Source organism: Vipera berus (genome assembly GCF_964194415.1).
Source record: "Vipera berus genome assembly, chromosome: 2".
NCBI lineage: Eukaryota > Metazoa > Chordata > Lepidosauria > Squamata > Viperidae > Vipera > Vipera berus.
This window is the reverse complement of record NC_138203.1, coordinates 119,216,582-119,238,410: the sequence shown is the minus strand read 5'-3', so window position 1 is coordinate 119,238,410 and position 21,829 is coordinate 119,216,582. Positions and strand designations below refer to the sequence as shown.

The following is a 21,829-nucleotide window of genomic DNA, read 5'->3' as shown; positions in this document are numbered from 1 at the left end:
GAATATTTTGTTTTGGGTAAGCAGCTTTAGGTAAAGCACAGAAACAGTAAGTCATACAGACAGTCCTTGGTTAACAACTGCCTTGTTCAGTGATTGTTTGAAAGTACAACTCTGAAAAACTAGATTTACAACTGGTCCTTGAATTCACAACTGTGACAGCTCTGGCATTTGCCTAAGATGAAATGAAGCACAGCAAGCAGACTGGACTATCTTGTTTGAGCCAGCGGAGCGAGAGGAATGTAACTCCAGATGCAGATGAGGATGACAAAATCCATTCCTTGTGCTCCCGATCAGCCTGGTGTGGCAAGCTGGAAATATGGATCAGCACTCATTCAAACAACACTTGTAAAAGCATTGAAAAAACAAGAGATTATACCATATTATTCAAATATCTCTTCGCACAGGGAAAATTAAAAATGACGCAAGTGATTTTTACTGTTTTTGGATTTGAGTTAAAAGTTAAAGCAATAATGGAATGATAAATTTTAAGTTGTTGAAATAACTGCAGTTATGTGGGAATAGTAAAACATGGAGGCACTTTTTTATATCTGCTGTAGTACCATCTGTTATTTTAATTTTCTGTACGTTTTCAGAATACAGATAGAACAGTGCATGACTATACCTGCATTTGTTGCATTAGGTTAACATATAATCACATAAAGGTAAAGGTTCCCCTGCACATGCGTGCTAGTCGTTTCTGACTCTAGGGGCCGGTGCTCATCTCTGTTTCAAAGCCGAAGAGCCAGTGCTTGTCCGAAGACGTCTCCATGGTCATGTGGCCAGCATGACTAGACGCCAAAGGCGCACGGAACACTGTTACCTTCCCACCGTAGTGGTCCCTATTTTTCTACTTGCTTTTTTTTACGTGCTTTCGAACTGCTAGGTTGGCAGAAGCTGGGACGAGTAACAGGCACTCACTCTGTTACGTGGCACTCGGGATTCAACCCGCCAAACTGCCGACCTTCTGATCAACAAGCTCAGCGTCCTAACCCACTGAGCCACCACATCCCTATATAATCACATTATTTCATAAATTACTGTTGGCTGATTCACCTTAACTCAGATAACATGGTTTACAAATGCTGTCATTATGGTACAGTAATCCAAATCAAACCAGTCTTGGCTAGGAGTAGTGTATCTCAGCTGCATAGCTTTGGAATACTACAAGATGGTTAGCAAAGGGAAATAGATATCTCTTTGTTGCTCCACCTAGTGTACAGATTTTTGTAACTCAAATAAGGAATGACTGTTAATACGATAAATGAACTCAGTTTTTAGATAGGGACATCCGTGCAAATGCAATCCTATTTGTAGAAAATTAATAGGCAAAGCTGAGTAAAAGTCGATGCAAGGTGTCTTCACTCTGATTTCTGTTGTCCTGTTGTAGGACCAAGACGTTTTAACAATAGTTCAGTGATCTTTTTTCTCTGACTTTAAGACTGGGAGTACTGGCATTTTCCACCTCTCTTGTTTTGGTTTTAAAGAGACATCTCAGTAACGAAGTGCATATGAATCATTCTGAAAATGTAATCAAAAAGTAGGCATTTCTCTTGAAATGATCTGAAATTCAGTAATCAAGTGCTATAGTCAGAACACGAATCTGGGATTGTTACTTTGAGAGTGAAAAGTAGTGATCTAATCACTGCTTTCTCCAAGTTAGAAATATGTAAATTCAAATCTTAAATCAGTGAATTGTTTTTTTTCTTTTTAAGTAAATTACCAATTTTATCCATAGTATTGTTATAAAATGGTCCCATATATTACATACTTATATTTTAATGATTAGATGATATTGAAATTCAGCACATTAAGCTTTTCTTATTGCTGCTTTTTCCAAAACTGATCATCTTGCAATGTGGCATTTAAAAGGAAGACTCACCAGAAGACAGTAAGAAATCACTGAAGGATGGTTGTAAATAATCTTGTGGAGCTTTTCTATTTTATTTTATACAGAGGAACTTGTTTTACAAAGCATTAAAACATAAAAGAAACCTTTAACCCTGCTTTTTCAATACATGACTTATTTCTTAAAATTTTGTCATATATTTGTGAGCATCTACCAGCTACAACAGGAGACAAACAATATCAGAGAATAAAGGTTTTTATCAGTTTCTCAAAATGCATCCATTTTCAAGGAACAATTTAAAAAATCTGAAACCACCAGATTTGATTATATACTATTCTGGTATTTAGCTGTCTTTTTGATACTATCTTGTGTCCTTAATTAATTTTCTGTATTTTGTTTCCTTTCTTGTGTGCAGACTAATATTTGCTTTTTATTCTTTCCAACCTAATGGAAAGTCAGGAAAATATCTACAGAAGTTTGATGCTCTATTTGTTTAGAGAAATGGTGGGTTTAAGAATAAATAAAGATGACAATACTAAGAACATAAAGGTGGAAGATAAGAAGAAATTGGAATTTAAAATTAGTTTTAAAGTTGTGAAAAGGTATAATACTTGGGGGTGATTCTTAATATGGAAAATTCTAAGCTTTACAAAAAGTGAAGAATTTGCTTCTGATTAATTACAGAATTTTTGAAAGATTTAAATTTGATAGTTTTTTCACAGGAATTAAATCCGAATTGGACATTAATTTATGTTCTGGAGATGACCACTTGTTACTTAAGATGAACCAAGATGAATACATGAAAAAGTATAAGGTAAAATGGGCAAAAAAAATGGGTATAACGCTTGATAAATGCGAGAATGTATGGATGAATGGACCAAAAAAACTTACAAAATAATGTATTGTTGATATTTGATCCCAGATAGACTAGCGAAAATGTATAAAGGGATTTCTAATAAGTGCTGGAAATGTAATCAAAATCCAGGCTCATTTTATCGTATGTGGTGGTCTTGCAAATATGTGAAAATATACTGGATAAGTATAACAATGACAATGCAAAAGAAAATTTAAGATGCTAGTATTAATGAAACCGGAAACTTTTCTTTTAGGCATAATGGGCAAACCAACTGAAAAACCATTTGGGGTACTGTTCCTTCACATGGTGACAGCTGAGAGGATTGTACTTGCCAAACACTGGAAAGAAAGAGATTCTGACTGTTGAATGGATTTTGAAATTGACTGAACTAGCAGAGATGGCGAAATTAACTGCTTTGATTTGAGATAATGGACTAGACAGGTTTATAGGAGAATGGAAACCATTTGTACACTTTACTCACTAAATATGAGGGATTTGAAGATTAGTGTACTTTAGCTCAACCTATTGACTGCTTTTTCTTCTTCCTTCTGTAAGGTTTTTCAGCTCAGAATCCTAATAAATTCCAATGAGACTCTGAACACAAAGCTATTGCAAAAGAAACGGTTTTACTTTTATTGACCACTTTTTCTTCTTTTGTACATTGTTCCTTTCTTTTGCTGTTCTTGTTAGGGTTGAATGTTTTTGTTTTGTTTCATTTTGTTCATTTTATTGTTATGTATTTTATTCTCTGTGATAAAACAATAAATAATAATAATAAAAGAAACAGGCCTGATCCAGCTTGGAGTGCAGAGAAAAAATGGTCCCACCATTATAAGCTCCCTCCTACTTCTCACTTGGTCATGTGACCGAGAGTGAACCATGTGCCATCTGCCTTGTGCTTCCCAGTGCGCACACACACACATAGATGCAACATGAAAAAGAGAAACACACGTATATATGTGCATCCACCTTGATTAGATACTCCTGCATACCCATATGTATGCACCTGCCCCAATTAGGCTCTCACATACACACACAGACGCAACATGCTTTTTTTCTTCTACAGAATATAATACTCTCTCCTCTTGGAGCCATTAGTGGCAAAGAGGCCGAAAAGAATTTCTGAAACCATGCTCTGCAGGTTTTCTCTGGCTTGTTAACTGACAGCAGTACTTAGTTGCACTGACACACACTGGACAAAATCTATAAGGGAGGTTTTGTAAAGTCTGCACCTCAGCTGACAAAGAGGTCTGCTAAACTTTAATTGAACTTGAATTGGCCTACCAGGGCATATCTAAAAACAGATTTAGGTTGTTTGAAAAATATTATTGAAATGATTTTTCACAAATGGTATAGGGAATAGTAACTGATAAGCAGTAAGCAATTTTTGTTCTCCCTGCCAAAGTTAGTTTTAAAAATACTATTTATAAAAAAGGAAAGAATCTTATGTGCATCATTCATAAAATATTCAGTTCTACATGAATAAAAATGATCAAATATCAATTACTTAAAGAATTCCCCTTGGAAACAAAATTCGGCTAGATGTTTGTAACCTTCATCTGAACAATTTTTCAAAATATGTTCAATAAATTTTATCATACCCATTTTTAAAAAAAAATACTAAACCCACTTGCCTGATGCAGCCTAGGAATTTTGAGTCGGAATAAAGACCCCCTAAACTCAATCAGAGAGCTAGTTTGGTGTGGCTAAGTTACCAAACCAGACACATGGGAGACTACGAGTTCTGGGTACAAGTCCAGTTGAGTGACCTTGGGCCAGTCACTTTCCTTCAGTTCTGGGAAGAAGGCAATGGCAAGCCTCTTCTGAAATCTTGCCAAGAAAACTAATTTTTTGTTAGTCCAGGCAGTAGCCAGGACTCCAAAGCACCAAAGGAACCCACAACAACTCACCTCCAATAGGGGCTTATTTCCTAACGAAATGCACGCCGGAGGATAGCTATCAATATAATTGGATATTAAAGCGAAAAATATAGATATCTATGTAAGCCGCCCTGAGTCTTCGGAGAAGGGCGGGATATAAATGGAATTTAAATAAATAAATAAATAAATAATAAAAGTTCCTCAACTAGAGGAACGTTTCGGATTCGAAGACAGCAACGTACCGAATTGCTCTATGGTACTCCCGAAGGGTACGCCTTCCCCAACTCCTCCTCCTCCCGGGTTATTTGACTACAACTCCCATAATCCCAGGCAGCCTCTTCGAACCCGTCGGCGCCTTCTTGTTGCCCAAAGCAGAGGTCCTCCCTCAACCTTGGCAACTTTTAAGACTTACGGACTTTGATGGCTGAGGAATTCTGGGACTTCTGAAGTCCAGAAGTCCTAAAGTTGCCAAGGTTGAGGTCCCCTAGCCCATGGGTAGGCAACCTCGGCTCTTTTATGACTCAAGGACTTCAACTCCCAGAATTCCTGAGCCAGCATAGCTGACTCAGGAATTCTGGGAGTTGAAGTCCTTGAGTCATAAAAGAGCCGAGGTTGCCTACCCCTGCCCTAGCCCAAAGGATTCAAAGAACTACCTCCCCTCGGACCAAGCGTCTGCCCGCTTGCCGGAAGAAGCGACCGACTCTCGCGAGGAGAAGCCACGCTGAATCTGGATCCGGCGCCGGCAGCTGGATCGGGAGTCAAGCTGTTCTGTCGCGATTTGATGATGCGCTCCGAAGGAGGTGGAGCCAAGAAGAGCAAGCGAAGGGACAGGGAGAGGTTAGTGGAGCTGTGACCCCTTCACCCCCCCCCCCCGCCCAGCCGTTTCCCTTTAGGATTGCCCTCCTTATCCCGGCGAGGACATATTCGGCTAGAAACCAGACAAGTTCCTCTCCATTCTTGACCAGGCCTTAGCACACACACATCCCTCCATCGCCCCATTCTTTCGGGACGGACAGAATTTTTATTTATTTTATTTATTTTAATTCCATTTATATCCCGCCCTTCTCCGAAGACTCAGGGCGGCTTACAAGCTTAGCAGTAGCCTTCATTCTATGTATATGCCTGCTTATTAGGGCTTTCACACACCCCCAGCGGCATTATTACAAAGTCAGCTTAATTGCCCCCAACAATCTGGGTCCTCATTTTACCTACCTCGGAAGGATGGGAGGCTGAGTCAACCTTGAATAAGGATAATAAGAATAAGGATCCTTCTCTGGACAGTAGGCACCTTATTGTTGGGCGTGTCGACTCCACGTTTGGGGGCATTTCTTGCTCGTTTCCTGTCCTGATGACTGTTGAAGGGGAGGGGGGGAGTGCTTTGTTTGTGGGAAATGCTTCGTGGGCGTGTAGTGTAGGCAGGAGCTTTTCCCAAAGCGATGTCCCTCGTCCTTTGTATTGCAGTACTCCGATTACCAACCAACTGGAGATGTTGGGAGTTGTAGTCCCACCTTTCTGAAGTGCCTGAAGTAAGTGGTGATGAATATTCCATACGGCAGGATTCACAACAACACAATGTGTTTCAACATGTCAGTTAAAGGTGTAGGGAGGCTGCATTTGAGCCACCAGCCAAACTTGTTGATTGTGAAATTGTTTATAAACCCTTTCCTAATAAAATCCTAGTAAAGGTAAAGGTTCCCCCGTACATGCATGCTAGTCGTTTCCGACTCTAGGGGCTGGTGCTCATCTCCGTTTCAAAGCCAAAGAGCCAGCACTTGTCCGAGGACGTCTCCGTGGTCATGTGGCCGGCATGACTAGACGCCAAAGGCGCACGGAACGCTGTTACCTTCCCACCGCAGTGGTCCCTATTTTTCTACTTGCTTTTTTTTTACGTGCTTTCGAACTGCTAGGTTGGCAGAAGCTGGGACGAGTAACAGGCGCTCACTCTGCTACGCGGCACTCGGGATTCGACCCGCCAAACTGCCGACCTTCTGATCGACAAGCTCAGCGTCCTAACCCACTGAGCCACCGCATCCCTTAATAAAATCCTAGTATTATCTATAATGAGTGACCACATTTTGGAAATTGTGAAGGAGTTGGAACAACCTTCACAACCTGGTGCTTACAAATTATGTCGGACATTAATTTCTATTATTTGCTTGTGTAGTAACAAAGGTCATGCATATGAAGTGGCCTTATGGCACACTAGTCCTGACGAAATGTATGCTAGCTAGAGTGTTATATGGATATTGTAAACATACATTGAAGTCATATGCTTAATTTTGATGTAGGATGACATAAAACCTAAGGCTTCATAAAAGATGTAAGCTTTGAAAGGGAATTCTGTTCAGGGTCATGGAGAATTGTTCTTGGAGGTTTGAGGGTTTTTTTAACCTATGATTGCTTAATGGATAGTTTGAAAAGTTATATTCAGAAACAGTGTAATTTAAATATTGGAAGCCAACAATAGGGAAGGAGAGTCAACTTAATTCCCAGCTTTTAGCATTTTAGAGGCATCTTGGTAAGCTGGGCAGCAAATTTAATAAGAACAAAATAAAACCACGGCTGTAAATGAGATGAATTAATTCAGATCCAGAATTAGTTTTTTGTGATACCTCTACCAGAATTTCTTTAAAGCTTCATTGTTGCATAGACTGTTGCTAAGCAATACTAAAGGGTTTTTCACAATGCTCAGAGGCATGGTATTATGTATTCATTACATGTTTTATATTGGAATTGTGGCATCAAAAACAAGTTGTTTGCTGAGACTAGCTGGCTATGGCTTACATTTTTTTATTTCAAGGGAATCCTATAAATAACATACTATAAATAACATACTCTTGTTTTTCTCCTAGACTATCACTCTTACCTGACTAAATCACTATCACCATGGTAAGTTGATGCAGGATTTTGTATCAAATCCTCAACTGCAGTTTCTCTTCCATCATTCTTGACCTTAATGAGGATAGATTCAACTACTTTTATGACATATAGTTACAGCTTACATTTAATAGCATTTATCCAATCCCACATAGAAATCTTATTTCACAATAAGGACCTCTGTGGAAATTTGACTGTGCTACAAAACCATTGGTAGCTCTCATGGTGCTCTGTGCTGCCAAATATGAGCTAATTTGCAAGAGTCCCTAGAAGTCTGTGGTCTATAAATGAAATGACTATAAATGAAATAATGAGAAATATTTATTAAAGGGCTGCTTCCTATTTGGTGATAGTTTGGGGACTGAATCTGTGGTGATACCATTTATATAAGTTAACCTACCTCAGTCTGGAGAATGTTTGTGCCCTTCAAATTGCTCAGTTTGCTATCAAACAACAAAGCTTTGCCTTTGGTTTCTTACAGGGGGAAAGGAAAGGAGTCAACAAGTATTACCCACCTGATTTTGATCCAGCCAAGGTAAGAGGTCCATCTGGAATACTTCAAGATATATTTTTTTTTCTTGGGTGGTGGGGAGAGCAGTTTGGGATATTGGGTCATAACAAAAAATTTAAACAAGTAGGGCTTACAAAGGATAACTTTCTATTGGATAGTTTACTTACAAGTTAAAATACAAGGTCAGTATTTGAATGGTGTCAGAACATCTCAATAAGATAAAATAGAATTAAATGCAAGGGTTAAACTTTCTGGAGTCTGCTTTTATGTATAATTGAAATATCCATGTAACTGGAAAAGGAATTGCAGGCTTTTAAGGCTTTTTTGGTTTTGTGTGTACGATTATTCAGAGGCTATTGTATTTCTCTTTGGAAGAACAACTATTTCTTATAGTTCCCTTGTTTGCTTTTACACAGTCAACAAGAAACTGAGAAGAGTAATATGTCTTCTTGCCAGTGACCACTGATCTGTTTCTGTTTCAGCTTCTGATCTGTCCCTTAATAGCCAAAGTACAAGTAATTAAAGAGGTTTTAATTTTAGGATAAATGGATATTCTCTATCTGATTTCTTTAATAGTCCCAAGCACAACTCCTCTCATAGCAGTGCCTTTTTTCCTCAATTAATACTAATATGTGGGAATCTGGGGCAAACAAGCTATGTGGTATTACTTCAAATTCATGGCACCAATTCCAGTTCTAGATTATTTCTTTTAGTATTCTCCTGGTGTTAAACATTAATTCTCTGTAGAGTACTGGACTGAACTGGACAGGAAGACCCAAATGTACTGCAGAACAGTGCCGCAAAGTCCAGTCTTGCCAGTAGTCCGAAAAGGTGCCATAATCAATTTTATTGAAAGCAGCTGAGAAGTCCAAGGGAACAAGGAGGGCTGCATTCTCCCCATTAGGTTCGTAACACAGGTCATCCACCAAGAAGATTAAAGAAGTCGCAGCAGCATTTTCTGACCAAATGTTTGGCTGAAATAGTTCAAGTCTTCAGTAACCTTCAGAAGTATCTGGAATTGCAACACTAGTCTCTTGTTAATCAGAAAAAGCAATGTTTTTTTCCACCTGTTTCAGATACAAACAAAGGCTGAAGGAAAACTTGCAAATGTGTATTGTACAGATCTGTCAGAATCTTTGGCCAAATCTTTTTTTATATAATTTATTGGTTTTCCAGTTTTACATTTGAGTATTTAGAAGGCAATGTGGTGATTGGGTTAATCAATAGTTCAGTCACAAAATCTTTAGTAGATATCTCAGGTTACATCATCAAATATTTCTTCTCTGTTTCCCTTAATATTTGCTATTTCGTATTTAAGCTAGTAAATTTCTAATTGTATCAAACTCAGTAAAAACTTCATCATCACATTTATGAATACATTTTTTTCTCATACATATCTTAATAAAACTCAATAAACAATCCATATCCTGTTAAGTTTTACCTAATTTTTAATTTTTAATTACAGTATTCCAATTTAACCTTTAATATCCATGGTATTTGACTTTCAGGTAACCCAAATTTTGTTTATCTCACTTCATACAAATTATAATCTCTAAAATACACATATTAGTTACTTAAATATATTCTTATTCTATTTCATAAACATTTTTTTTATTTATTTATTTATTTATTTATTTATTTATTTATTTATTTATTTAATTAATTTTAATTCCATTTATATCCCGCCCTTCTCCGAAGACTCAGGGCGGCTTACAAGCTCTATTTCTCACCCTAATTCATCACCACCTTAGTAATAGAGTATGGTTTGTTAGTTCAAATCCATCATCTATATTTGGGCTAATCAATAATTTAAATTATTTCTTAATAATAATAATTTCCTTTGTAAATCTAAGTCCTCAGTATTAGATTAATCTCTTATTTTTTACTATTTTCCAACTATTTTAAATCTAATAATCAAATTTCCCCTTGTCTCAAAATCTCCCTTTAGCCCAATAGTTAACAGTTTAGGGTCCCCTCTAGTAAATCAAAAGGCCCCAGTTTTTCAACCTAATTCTAGCTTTCTTCTTTTGCCAACCAGGCTTCCATACCAATGCTTTTAAATCATCAAATAGATCTCCCTTCATTCTTGTATATGTTACTTGGATTGAAAGAGACCATCTAATTGCCAATTTCCTGAAAAATCTGGCCCATTTATAATCATTAGGTTGTTGCCCTGGTAACCCAGATCCCTGTATTTGTTCTGGTATAGTTGTCTTCAATTCGATCTGGTCTACTTGTTTCTCAGATTTCTTCTGGTTTGTGTAGAAAATCATTTCCAGTTTTGAAGTTGTTGTTTCATTGTCTGGATTTTCAGTAAACTGTACTTGTTGATCTTTAAAGCCCTCTGTCTTAGTATTCACTTCTTCCACTCATGTTGTTTTTTGAATTGTTAGTTCTTTAGTTGCAATCAAGGTTTTGCTTTGTAGATCTAGGCACCTTTGTCTTTCAGGTTAGCTTTGATTTTCTCAGTGTTTGCAAGAATACTTTCAAGTAAGGATTTTAACATAGCCAAGATTTTTTGTTGACCCTCCTCCATTTCTGACATAGTTATAAATGGTCTTTCTAGTGAAGGCTATTTATTAAACAAGAGTCAGTAAATGTTCAACTCCACAGTTCTTAGAGACCAATTTCACTGTCCAGCTGCTCTCTCAGTGTTAAATCTCTCATAGATAATACCAAGGTCAGGTCTGGGCTGTGGGCAAGTCTCTTTGTCAGAAATAATAAATTGCTGTACCAAGCTTTGCCACAAGAAGCAGTGGTGGTGAACCTATGGCACGGGTGCCAGAGGCGGCACTCACGAGCCCTCTCTGTGGGCACACATGCCATTGCCCCAGACCCGCCTCCCTCCATGGCCCCCTTCTCACCGCAGCTCCCCCGGAGGAGAGTCGCCCCTGAGCGCAGCCCGCATGGAGTAGCACAGCCAAGGACATGGCAGCCAAGCAGTAGGGACAAGACTTTGCCCTCGTACCCATCGCACGCAGTTGATGCTGTGGGACGTGGGCAGAGGGCATGGCTGCCATGGCGCTGCTGGGCCTCATGGGTGATCTGCAGTGGGCTGTGGAGGCGGTGGGTTGCTCCACAGGCAGGGGGGGCAGTTTTTAGGCAGTCGGTCTCTAAAAGGTTCGCCATCACTGATTTAGAGTCTTTTTCAGATCCTGGGCTAGGTTCTTATCCAATTTAAGTTCTTTTTTGAAAGTAAAATAAAATAGCAGGTCCCAGTAAGAATAGGAACTTTTTGGGTCCCCAGATTCCAAGAAAAAATATATAAATCCAATTATATTAAGTTGATCGTTTCAATGCTTTGTTTCCCCTGGGTGATCAGACGCCATCATTTTAGAGGGTGGGAGAAGAAAGTTCCCTTCCCTCTCTCCTCACAGGAGGAAAAATTTTCAAGAATCTTTTAACAGGAAAGTACTTGGGGTACAGAGAAGGTAAGATCTCACCCAATTCCTCCACATTGCTTTCAAGGTGCTTGTTGGTAAATTTGGCCTCAGTTGTCAGTAGCTTGTTGATGGGCCATATTGATGGCCGATCTTTTCCCCGTCAGTTTGAAGAGCTGCCCCGGATCAAACGGGAGGGTTGCCACCCTTCCACAATCACTCAGTCCTCTTCTCGCTCGTCGCCCCTAGAGGGTGACTTCCAACCCTCTTCAGGGTCCCCCGGTGGGAGAAAACTGGACAGTGGAGAGAGCGATCACCACACACGTCCACCAATGCCGCGATCGCAAACCGAAACCCGGCCAAATCTTTTGATTGGTCTGCAGTCTCTACTAATATGTATAGAGCCATATAGACCTTCTGGAGTTATCTCAAAAGCTCCCGCTAAGAAATTAGGAAGGGAGCAGTATTTATTTGTTTAAAACATTTAGATACTTCTTTGCATTAAAAAAAATCTCAAAGCAGTAGAGACACTGTATTTCCAAAGAATTATCTTAAATTCTGTAGCCAAGTCATCAGTGTTGCAGGAAAATAAAGTGGAATTATCAGATTATGCAGATTTCCCAAATTGGCAGCCAGTTCAAGTATCTGAGTACAAACCAGGAAAAAAAAACTTGGGGAAATTTAGCAACAGTAATCCAGGTATGTGGTTAATTTCCAGTTGGAAGTTAAGCAAAAAAAAAGTTTGGTTTTTTTTTTTTTGTTCTCATACCACAGCCAACAAACTGAGACTTGTTAATTGTTACCAGATATAGGTGGAAAGATTCATGAATATAACATCTGTGTACAAGAAACTTAACACCGACCTTATCTCTCTTGTAGCATGGCTCCCTTAATAAATATCGCAATAGCCATCCACTGCGGGAAAGAGCTCGTAAACTCTCCCAGGGCATCCTCATCATCAGGTAAGGCATCTAACCACGTCTGTACTTTGAGCAGGAACTCATGGGTTGCTGGAGTCAAGAAATGCTGACTACATCCTAGCCATAGCGAGGGAACATTGTAAGCTGTTCCCTTTCTATTCTGATAGGGCTTGTTCTCCCACTAAATAAAGTTTTGGCTGTTTCTGCAACATGCATAAAACATGTCACTTCTTTCCCAGATTTGAGATGCCCTATAATATCTGGTGTGATGGCTGCCAGAATCACATTGGGATGGGTAAGTGTTGATCTATCCCTCAAACAGTCTAGCATATAGGTAGTGATTGGGAGTTACATACAGGAGAAAAAACTATTGCCTGTGTGACAACCATTTAGTTAATGTAAAGCAATACACACACACACACACACACACACCACTCCATTTGATTAGATTTCCAACAAATATTTGAAATTCCCTTATAGATTTTTGACACTTTATCCAGTGTCATGTACCAGCAATCTATAATTTTATAAAAATTTTCTTAAGATTACAATTCAGTGTAAATTTTAACACTTTCTTCCATATACTCTTCCATTAGCCAACTCTATTTGAATTTTTTTGCCCATTTATCATATAGTCTTTGTTTGTCCTCTGTTTCCATTATCAGTAAGTGTTTATATATCCTAGCAATAATATAATTATCATTTGTACGGAGCTATACATCAAATTCAGTTTTACCCTTTTCAAATTCATAATTCCTTTTATCCAACTTAAATCTTTCCATTAGCTGAATGTAAGGAAACCAATAGTATGTGAAATGTTCCCAACTCCCACATTTTCTTATTTTTAAGTTAAACTCTCCTTTACAAAAAATATCAATGAATTAGCATAAGTTAACCATTTTTGTTTAATTTTCCTTCTAAAGGCTTCTATAAAGAGATTTTATGAGATTTGCCTCATATCTATTCCAAATTTTCAATATGGATGTTGAATGACTTTTAAAATCTACATTAACCTTAACTTTGCCGTACCACAAAGTTTTGTGATCCAAATATTAAATCATACCCTTCCAATTCCAATAACCTCTTACTTCTTACAAGTCACCTATTCTTTCATCCAAACTAAACAACGAGCTTAATATACAATTTCAGATATGATAATCCTAGGCTTCCTCCTTCTTTAGCATCCTGCAAGAATTTATATTTAATTCTTGGTTTCTTGCCTTGCCAAATACCGTATATACTTGAGTATAAGCCGACTCGAGTATAAGCCGAGACCCCCAATTTCACCCCCAAAACCTGGAAAAAGTTATTGACTCGAGTATAAGCCGATCCGCCGTTCTGCAAGCCTCCGCCGCCGGCGGAGGCTGGATCCGCGCTCTGCAAGCCTCTGCCGCCAGCAGAGGCTCGATCCGCCATTTTGCAAGCCTGAATACACAGGAATACCCTGTGTGGCCGCGGCTCTCGGGGAAGCCCTGGCTGTCCGCTTCCTCGCTCCACGCTGCCATTCGGGGCCCGCGCGTTCCCCGGGCAAATCGCGGCGCCCAGCAGGCGAGGAAACACGCCCGCTCCAGTCGCCCCCCCTTCCCTCAGGAGACGCGAAGCAAGTGACCGCCCGGAGCTTACCGAGGACTTGCGCGTGGCCGAGGCTTCGGTGCTTCCAGGATCGCGCGCACCTCTCCCAAGCCGTCGCCGTCCGGAGACCTGCCGAAGTTTGGGGAGGTTTGGGGAGGTGCGCGCGCACCTCCCCAAACCTCCCCAAACGTCGGCAGGTCTCCGGACCTCCGCGCCCTGCCTGCCTGCTTCTTTCCGCTGCGGAAAGAAGCAGGCAGGCTGCTTCTTTCCGCAGCGGAAACAAGCAGGCAGGCTGCTTCTTTCCGCTGCGGAAAGAAGCAGGCAGGCAGGGCGCGGAGGTCCGGAGACCTGCCGACGTTTGGGGAGGTTTGGGGAGGCAGGCTGCTTCTTTCCGCAGCGGAAAGAAGCAGCCTGCCTGCTTCTTTCCGCTGCGGAAAGAAGCAGGCAGGCAGGGCGCGGAGGTCCGGAGACCTGCCGACGTTTGGGGAGGTTTGGGGAGGCAGGCTGCTTCTTTCCGCAGCGGAAAGAAGCAGCCTGCCTGCTGCTTTCCGCTGCGGAAAGAAGCAGCCTGCCTGCTTCTTTCCGCTGCGGAAAGAAGCAGGCAGGCAGGGCGCGGAGGTCCGGAGACCTGCCGACGTTTGGGGAGGTTTGGGGAGGCAGGCTGCTTCTTTCCGCAGCGGAAAGAAGCAGGCAGGCTGCTTCTTTCCGCTGCGGAAAGAAGCAGGCAGGCAGGGCGCGGAGGTCCGGAGACCTGCCGACGTTTGGGGAGGCAGGCTGCTTCTTTCCGCTGCGGAAAGAAGCAGGCAGGCAGGGCGCGGAGGTCCAGAGACCTGCCGACGTTTGGGGAGGTTTGGGGAGGCAGGCTGCTTCTTTCCGCAGCGGAAAGAAGCAGCCTGCCTGCTGCTTTCCGCAGCGGAAAGAAGCAGCCTGCCTGCTGCTTTCCGCAGCGGAAAGAAGCAGCCTGCCTGCTGCTTTCCGCAGCGGAAAGAAGCAGCCTGCCTGCTGCTTTCCGCTGCTGAAAGAAGCAGGCAGGCAGGGCGCGGAGGTCCGGAGACCTGCCGACGTTTGGGGAGGTTTGGGGAGGCAGGCTGCTTCTTTCCGCAGCGGAAAGAAGCAGGCAGGCTGCTTCTTTCCGCTGCGGAAAGAAGCAGGCAGGCAGGGCGCGGAGGTCCGGAGACCTGCCGACATTTGGGGAGGTTTGGGGAGGCAGGCTGCTTCTTTCCGCAGCGGAAAGAAGCAGGCAGGCTGCTTCTTTCCGCAGCGGAAAGAAGCAGGCAGGCAGGGCGCGGAGGTCCGGAGACCTGCAGACGTTTGGGGAGGTTTGGGGAGGTGCGCGTGCACCTCCCCAAACCTCCCCAAACTTCGGCAGGTCTCCGGACGGCGACGGCTTGGGAGAGGTGCGCGCGATCCTGGAAGCACCGAAGCCTCGGCCGCGCGCAAGTCCTCGGTAAGCTCTGGGCGGTCACTTGCTTCGCGTCTCCTGAGGGAAGGGGGGGCGACTGGAGCGGGCGTGTTTCCTCGCCTGCTGGGCGCCGCGATTTGCCCGGGGAACGCGCGGGCCCCGAATGGCAGCGTGGAGCGAGGAAGCGGACAGCCAGGGCTTCCCCGAGAGCCGCGGCCACACAGGGTATTCCTGTGTATTCAGGCTTGCAAAATGGCGGATCGAGCCTCTGCTGGCGGCAGAGGCTTGCAGAGCGCGGATCCAGCCTCTGCCGGCGGCGGAGGCTTGCAGAACGGCGGATCGGCTTATACTCGAGTCAATAACTTTTTCCAGTTTTGGGGGGTGAAATTGGGGGTCTCGGCTTATACTCGAGTCGGCTTATACTCAAGTATATACGGTAACACAGCTTGTTTTTCATCATTCTGTTGTATATATTCTGTTACATCCAACACAGTTCCCACATTATCTTTTTACTGCCTTTTAGGCAAAATCCACACTGAACTTCTTGGATAAACTTTCCTAAAAACGTTTTAGTCTGTTTACCAAAATTGATGAAAATGCTTTATAATCACTAAAGCCTCTCTTTTTATCAGCATTTCGGCTGATAGATTTGATTGATATTATTCAAATAAATGCATATCCCTTTTCAATTATTCCTTCGGAAAGAAATTTTAAAAACCCCAAGTTTGGCTATTAACGTAGCTTATGTAATAAGAAAGCAGTAATAATCATAACACTAAATGTAAAACGTTAGAACAGGAAGAATAGAATTCAAGGGTTTGGAGACCTGAACTTAGCCTTAACTTGCTCGACTGAGCCTCCCTGAAACTTGTTCTGGCCAAACTTGTTCTTCCTATATCCTCTGGACCACATGGAATGAGGCCTGCTAGCTCAGGATCTTGGGGGTTATAGTCTGACCTATTAGCATGTTTCCAAATTTAAGGAAACTGGACTTGTTCTTAGGTGAACGATAAATGACCTAAAGGCCTGTTACGATGGAATGTTTTAAAGAGTGGCTATGGTGGTTTAAAACACATCCAATGATGATTTGTAAGTAACTGCAGGTTTCTAAGATGAGTTTGTACCTTGTCCTTTCTTCACCTTGTTTCTGCAGGTGTTCGATATAATGCGGAGAAGAAGAAGGTCGGTAATTATTACACCACTCCTATTTTCAGGTGGGTGCTTGAAGACAGAAGAGACTATTGTCTTTGATCAGTTCATGGATAGTGCCCTAGTGGGCAGTAGGAAAGGATCTGTCCAGCAGATGGAAAAGACTGCTGATAGGCTATATTATTCTGTTCTAGGATTTCTCACCTAACTTTCCCAATGATAATCCAAGAAAGGTCAAATTCTTATGACCTAGCCAATTGATGCAACTCTGCATGATTTGCTTTGTGATACATAAATCCACATCTATTAAACATACAAGAAGCACAAAGCTGCATCCCAGAGCCAGTTTGCTCAGTCTCCATCTAGTAACCAAAATGACACAAGGTACGGCTGGAGTGTACTTTTAGGCTATTCCTAAAACCACAATTTCTTTAAAAGTTGAATTCTGGCTGCTGAATTCTTTTAACTTGAGTGGTCAGCAATCCAGAACAAAGACAGATCTTCTTGGGTCATTGAGCTTGCATGTGAAAAGAAAGATATTTGGCATGAAGGCAGGAGGGTGGCTTTTGGGGTTTCTGGCGTTCATAGTCTCAGATCTGGTGTCCTTCTTCCCTTTCTTGCTGCATTGCATTTGGCTTTATAGGTTCCGTATGAAGTGCCACCTTTGCCCCAACCACATTGAGATGCAGACCGATCCTGCCACTTGTGACTACGTCATTGTCAGTGGTGCCCGGCGCAAGGAAGAGCGCTGGGATGCTGAAGCTAGTGAACAAGTAGTGGCCACAGGTGAGTTTTGGGACCAGCAGCATCCTTGAGCATTCCTTTAGCTGGGCCTGGCTTGATGTGTGTGTCTGATTCTTAGCCCACGAGGAGAAGCAGAAGCTGGAGACAGATGCTATGTATCGATTGGAGCACGGCACACAAGATCAGAGCAAGCTTCAACGAGCTCTCCCTACTCTCCAGAATATTCAGGAGGCTCAAAGTGCCTGGAAGGATGATTTTGCACTCAACAGCCTTCTTCGGCAGAAATTCAGGGTAAATGATGGGAAGTTGCAATAGAGGAAGGGAGAAGGATTACTTTGAATATTCCTAGATTGATGTTTCTAAAGTTCAGCAAATGAGAACAGAATAAAAGAACTGCAATTGCATTTCAAGTTATAATACATTTTTTTTTACAAAAAAAAATATGATAAACTTTTCGACATTGTCCTTTCCCATTATGATTGTATATCTCATGTTTTAAAAAAAGAATTGTTTCTGTATACATATTTGCTCTCCTCCCATTCTTCCATTTTACAGTGAGGGAAAAAGTATTTTTGAAATGCGTTTTTCTGGATTTTTTTGTTGTTATTCTGTCTCTCACCGTTAAAATAAACCTACCATTAAAATTGTAGACTGATCATTTTTTGTCAGTGGGCAAACATACAAAATCAGCAGGGGATCAAATAATTTCCCCCCCTCACTATATCTCTATCCTGTTTCTCTTTTTAAAAGCCTTTAAAAAATACTCCACATTTTTATTTTCTATTTTTTTCTTCATTTGTAATACAAGTATTTTCAAATTCAGGATAGCAGGATTTTATGTTATACTATTATATTGTTCTATTACATAAGCCGTTTATATAGCAACCAACTTTTATATAGAAAGTCATAATGTAGTAACTACAGATAACCAAGCAAAAGCCTGAAAAGGAAAATCTTGGGTTAAAGTTGTGGACTTGTTCTTATTTTAATTTTCTTAAGGTTCTTTGGGATAGCTAGTATTTAAAAAGGAGTCACTTTTCTCCTGTATTATATTGTTCAAACCAGTTTTCTCTTTGTCTGATGCTTTATTTTTCCTTGCTCCAGCTTCATGGCAATGCTGGGTGTGCCTCATGTGCTGCTTCTTTCCTCTTTCCCTTCTCATAGGAAGAGAAGAAAGTTCTGCAAGAAGAAGAGAGAAAAGACCTTGCTTTGCAGGCAAGAGCAAACCTAAGCATCCCACTTGTGCAGGAAGCTGAAGAAGATCGGCACCTGGCAGCGCTCCTCAAGTACCAGAGCCTTGACTGTATGTAAAGGGGTCTTTGCAGGGGGAAGGATGTGGGGCTCAAGGATGGGACTTCCTCATACAACAATGTGTCCTTGATAAAGTGTCACATTTTGTTGGCTGCAAAATGTTGAAGGAATTGCTTTTAAGAGGTGGGTTTGGATTGCGGCTCCGACTTCCCAAACAGTGCTTCTTAATCTCCTTTATTATATAAGGGTAAAATAAATACTAATTTTAACAAGATATGCTGCATATTTGGGTAGTAAATTGATTCCACACCTTTGCTGCCATGAATGGACATTTTTAGTAATTGTTGAATTTCTGTTATCTTCCTCCATGCAGTAATGGCTTTTAGGACTTTTCCTATAGTGGTGGAAAACTGGTCACCCTATAGCCCAAATACAGAAATATGTTACTAATAGAGTGAGCTGAGTTTCATAACTAGAACTCTGGTTAGTCCTGTTTTCTGTCATTATAGCATGCTTACTTCTTCCTTTTCAGCCTACGAAGACAAACGGAAACAAAAACGCAATGAGATTGTGGATCGCCCATGGTTCTCAAGTCCCAAAACCAATGACACCCTGAAAAAGTTGGCATTTGTTGGGAAATCTCCATCTAGCAAGTTCCTTGTACCTCTAAACAGCCTGGGTGTTGTGTGTCGGAAATCCAAGGATACCAAGCAAGTTTTCAGTGAAGGGGAGAGCAACACCTCTGATGCCCCAGCACAAGTCAACAGGCAGGACAGTGGAGCAAGTGAAATGCTCCTTGACTCTTCCACTAGGCCTTCAGGAGGCTCCCAAAAGGCTGAGGGAAGCCCTCCCTCCAGTTTTGCTGCTTCTCTGGTTGCAGATTATTCAGACTCTGCATCTGGTTCAGAAGCTGAACTTTGAACTGAGTTTATGAGTAGAGAGAAAATACGGCCGGAAATGGTGTGCAAATCAGTCTTTTTTTTCCTCCAAACAAACAAAAGTACTCTTTGCAGATGGTACATGAAGCAGTTGGAATACGTGAATAGAAATGACTGTGTGTCTGTGAGTGTGTGTGAAAAAGAGAGAAGAGTGCGCACATTTTGCTGTCTTATATCATCTGCACTTGTTCCCCAATTATTTAAACATAAGCTCACTGTTTTGTCCCAAGTATCATAAAATAAACAGTGCTATCTTCCTTAGCCTTTCTTTTTTTAGTTATGCCCAGAATATAGCAGTTATATGCTATTAATTATAGGAACTGTGTGTGCCAGGAAGGGAGAAAGATAGATAAAATGAAGGATCGCCTAGATTAGTGTTTCTTAAACTTCTTAGCTCCCAGTTTTTGTTTGGGTTATATTTTTATTTATTTTTATTTTTTATTTATTTTATATTGATATTTACCATATTAAAAATTTCACATAATTGTTTAACTGAATCACCTGAATCAGAATAGAGCTGGAAGGGACTTAATTGGGTTCACATAGCAAGCTTATTTGGTTTTAGCATAATCATATTTGTAAAGAACAGCCTTCTGCTGCTGAGTTGTACTAGTAACTTAATGAACATGTGTTTATGGAAGTGTTCCCCTTCTGGCATGTCTGGGATATGTTGGAAAATTACCATTCAAGTACTAATCAAGCTAGACCCTGTTTAGCTCAGCAAACCAACAAGGTGTTGGACTTCAGTTGAGATATTGTTTATAAACCATGGTTAAAAACTTTCTGTATAGTACAGATACCACCTCACTGATCCAGATTGACTGCTATTTGGAAACAAGTAAAAAACATTCTGAAGTTATAGCAGCTTTCTAAGAATGAATAGTTACTTGATTTACATTTTTATCATAACATATTTTTATTATAAATCTATTCATATTTTTCAATCAAATCCAAAGAAAGCATCTTGCTAAACTAAGCAAATAGATAAAAACACTTGTAGACCTATAAGGGCCAGCTTCCCCCAAGTTTTTGAAGAAATTGATTGTAAATAAACACAGTTCATTTAGGATTACAACAATTTAGATCTGAAAGAGAGTAGGATAGCCTGTCTGTAAGTTGCATCTGATGAAATGAATTGCAATTCAGGAAAATGTGTTAGGTCAGAAAAGGCCTGCCAGACTCCTGATTCTGATGTTCCTATTCAAGCTTCACAAGAGCCAAATACAGTACTGAACAAAACTAGGACTGCAATTCTGACAAGGATGGTTTATGGTTTAATGGTCAAATCAGATAAGGTATTGCTTAAGTCTGATAACTGGATCTTAGCAGATACTCTGTGACAGAACAAAGAAAAACTATGTCAAAAAATTCTGTCACATGCCTGCTATGGGCATAGGAATCATTAATCAGGATTATCACACTAGCATCTTCAAGTGATCTTAAGCTGAGCAAAGAAGCCTCGTTCACTGGAAAAACATACTTAAAAATATAGGAGATACCAATAGCATTTTTTAATGGAACTGCTGGTGCATCCTCTGTCCAATCAGCCTGAATTCTCATAAAGTGAAGGTGGGAAAGTGTTTTATCTTTTCATTGACCTTTGAACATTGGAAATGTTACATCTGTATTCTCAGTAGCATTCTGCTTTAATTATAAACCACTTGATTATTTTATAGAAGTGATATAAATCTGATTTTGTCTGCTTGCCTTGAGGGATGAGTATTTTTTTCTCTTCTTGATCAGCAAACAGTTCTGCACTGCAGGTAAGAGCTATCTCTTAAGAGGATGAGAGAACTGAGGCACTTGCTATTGCTGGATTAGAATAAGTTAGTACAGACATGGAATTAATCATGTCAGACCAGAAAACAAGAACTTTCATAAATAGCAATGCTAAGTCGTGTGGACACTATTGTTTCATCCTTGCCAAAGGGCTTAAATCCAATGGTGCTGTGACAAAGCTTTCCAGCTAGAAAACAAAGAGGCTGCCAAGAAATGAAACTCAATTCATGTAAAAAAACAAACCTGCCTATTCTCCCGTCGAACCGACAAGGCCAAGGAAATTAAAATAGCAAGTGTAGTAACGTGGTTATTTAGCCACGAGGTATAACGCAACATTTTTGGGGAAAGAAGCAAGTCACGTTGCCCACAATCGAACCGTTGTCCTTCTATAACCCTTGTGGGTTAGCCACGAACAAACGGTTGATAGTTGTGGCCCACTAACGGTTGCTTTTGTTGCCATCGGCATCGATCCCTTCCACGTCTTCAAGTCAAAAAGCGAATGCTTTTGCACGCATCAATGCAAGCAGTGTCGCTTTAGCTCCCAACTTCGTGGCTGCGCCTAAACTGCTAAGCCACAGGTAGGCAACCTCGGCTCTTTTATGACTCATGGACTTCAACTCCCAGAATTCCTGAGTCAGCTATGCTGACTCAGGAATTCTGGGAGTTGAAGTCCATGAGTCATAAAAGAGCCGAGGTTGCCTATCCCTGTGCGGCGGCGCTTTCT

The 21,829-nt window shown here is 41.0% G+C and overlaps 1 protein-coding gene across 2 annotated transcripts; it reads left to right on the top strand.

Moving 5' to 3' along the window:
• Positions 1–5,329: 5,329 nt before the first annotated feature.
• Positions 5,330–19,583, top strand: YJU2B (YJU2 splicing factor homolog B). 2 transcript variants are annotated; one of them, XM_081318467.1, is made up of 11 exons: positions 5,330–5,419; positions 6,044–6,108; positions 7,435–7,471; positions 7,941–7,994; positions 12,230–12,312; positions 12,510–12,565; positions 16,398–16,458; positions 17,037–17,179; positions 17,256–17,428; positions 18,302–18,440; positions 18,921–19,583. In XM_081318467.1, the coding sequence occupies exons 3-11, from the start codon at positions 7,469–7,471 to the stop codon at positions 19,307–19,309; spliced, it is 1,101 nt and encodes a 366-aa protein (XP_081174593.1). In that variant the 5' UTR covers positions 5,330–5,419; positions 6,044–6,108; positions 7,435–7,468; the 3' UTR covers positions 19,310–19,583. The 2 variants fall into 2 exon arrangements, with proteins under 2 accessions (XP_081174593.1, XP_081174594.1); XM_081318468.1 differs by lacking the exon at positions 6,044–6,108 and having other exon boundaries at positions 5,400–5,419.
• Positions 19,584–21,829: the final 2,246 nt, after the last annotated feature.

Excerpts from the sequence above, each read along its gene's own strand:
- YJU2B (XM_081318467.1), top strand. Across the intron at positions 12,313-12,509 it reads CAGGGCATCCTCATCATCAG|ATTTGAGATGCCCTATAATA; the intron begins GTAAGGCATCTA and ends CTTCTTTCCCAG. Across the intron at positions 17,429-18,301 it reads TTCTTCGGCAGAAATTCAGG|GAAGAGAAGAAAGTTCTGCA; the intron begins GTAAATGATGGG and ends CCCTTCTCATAG.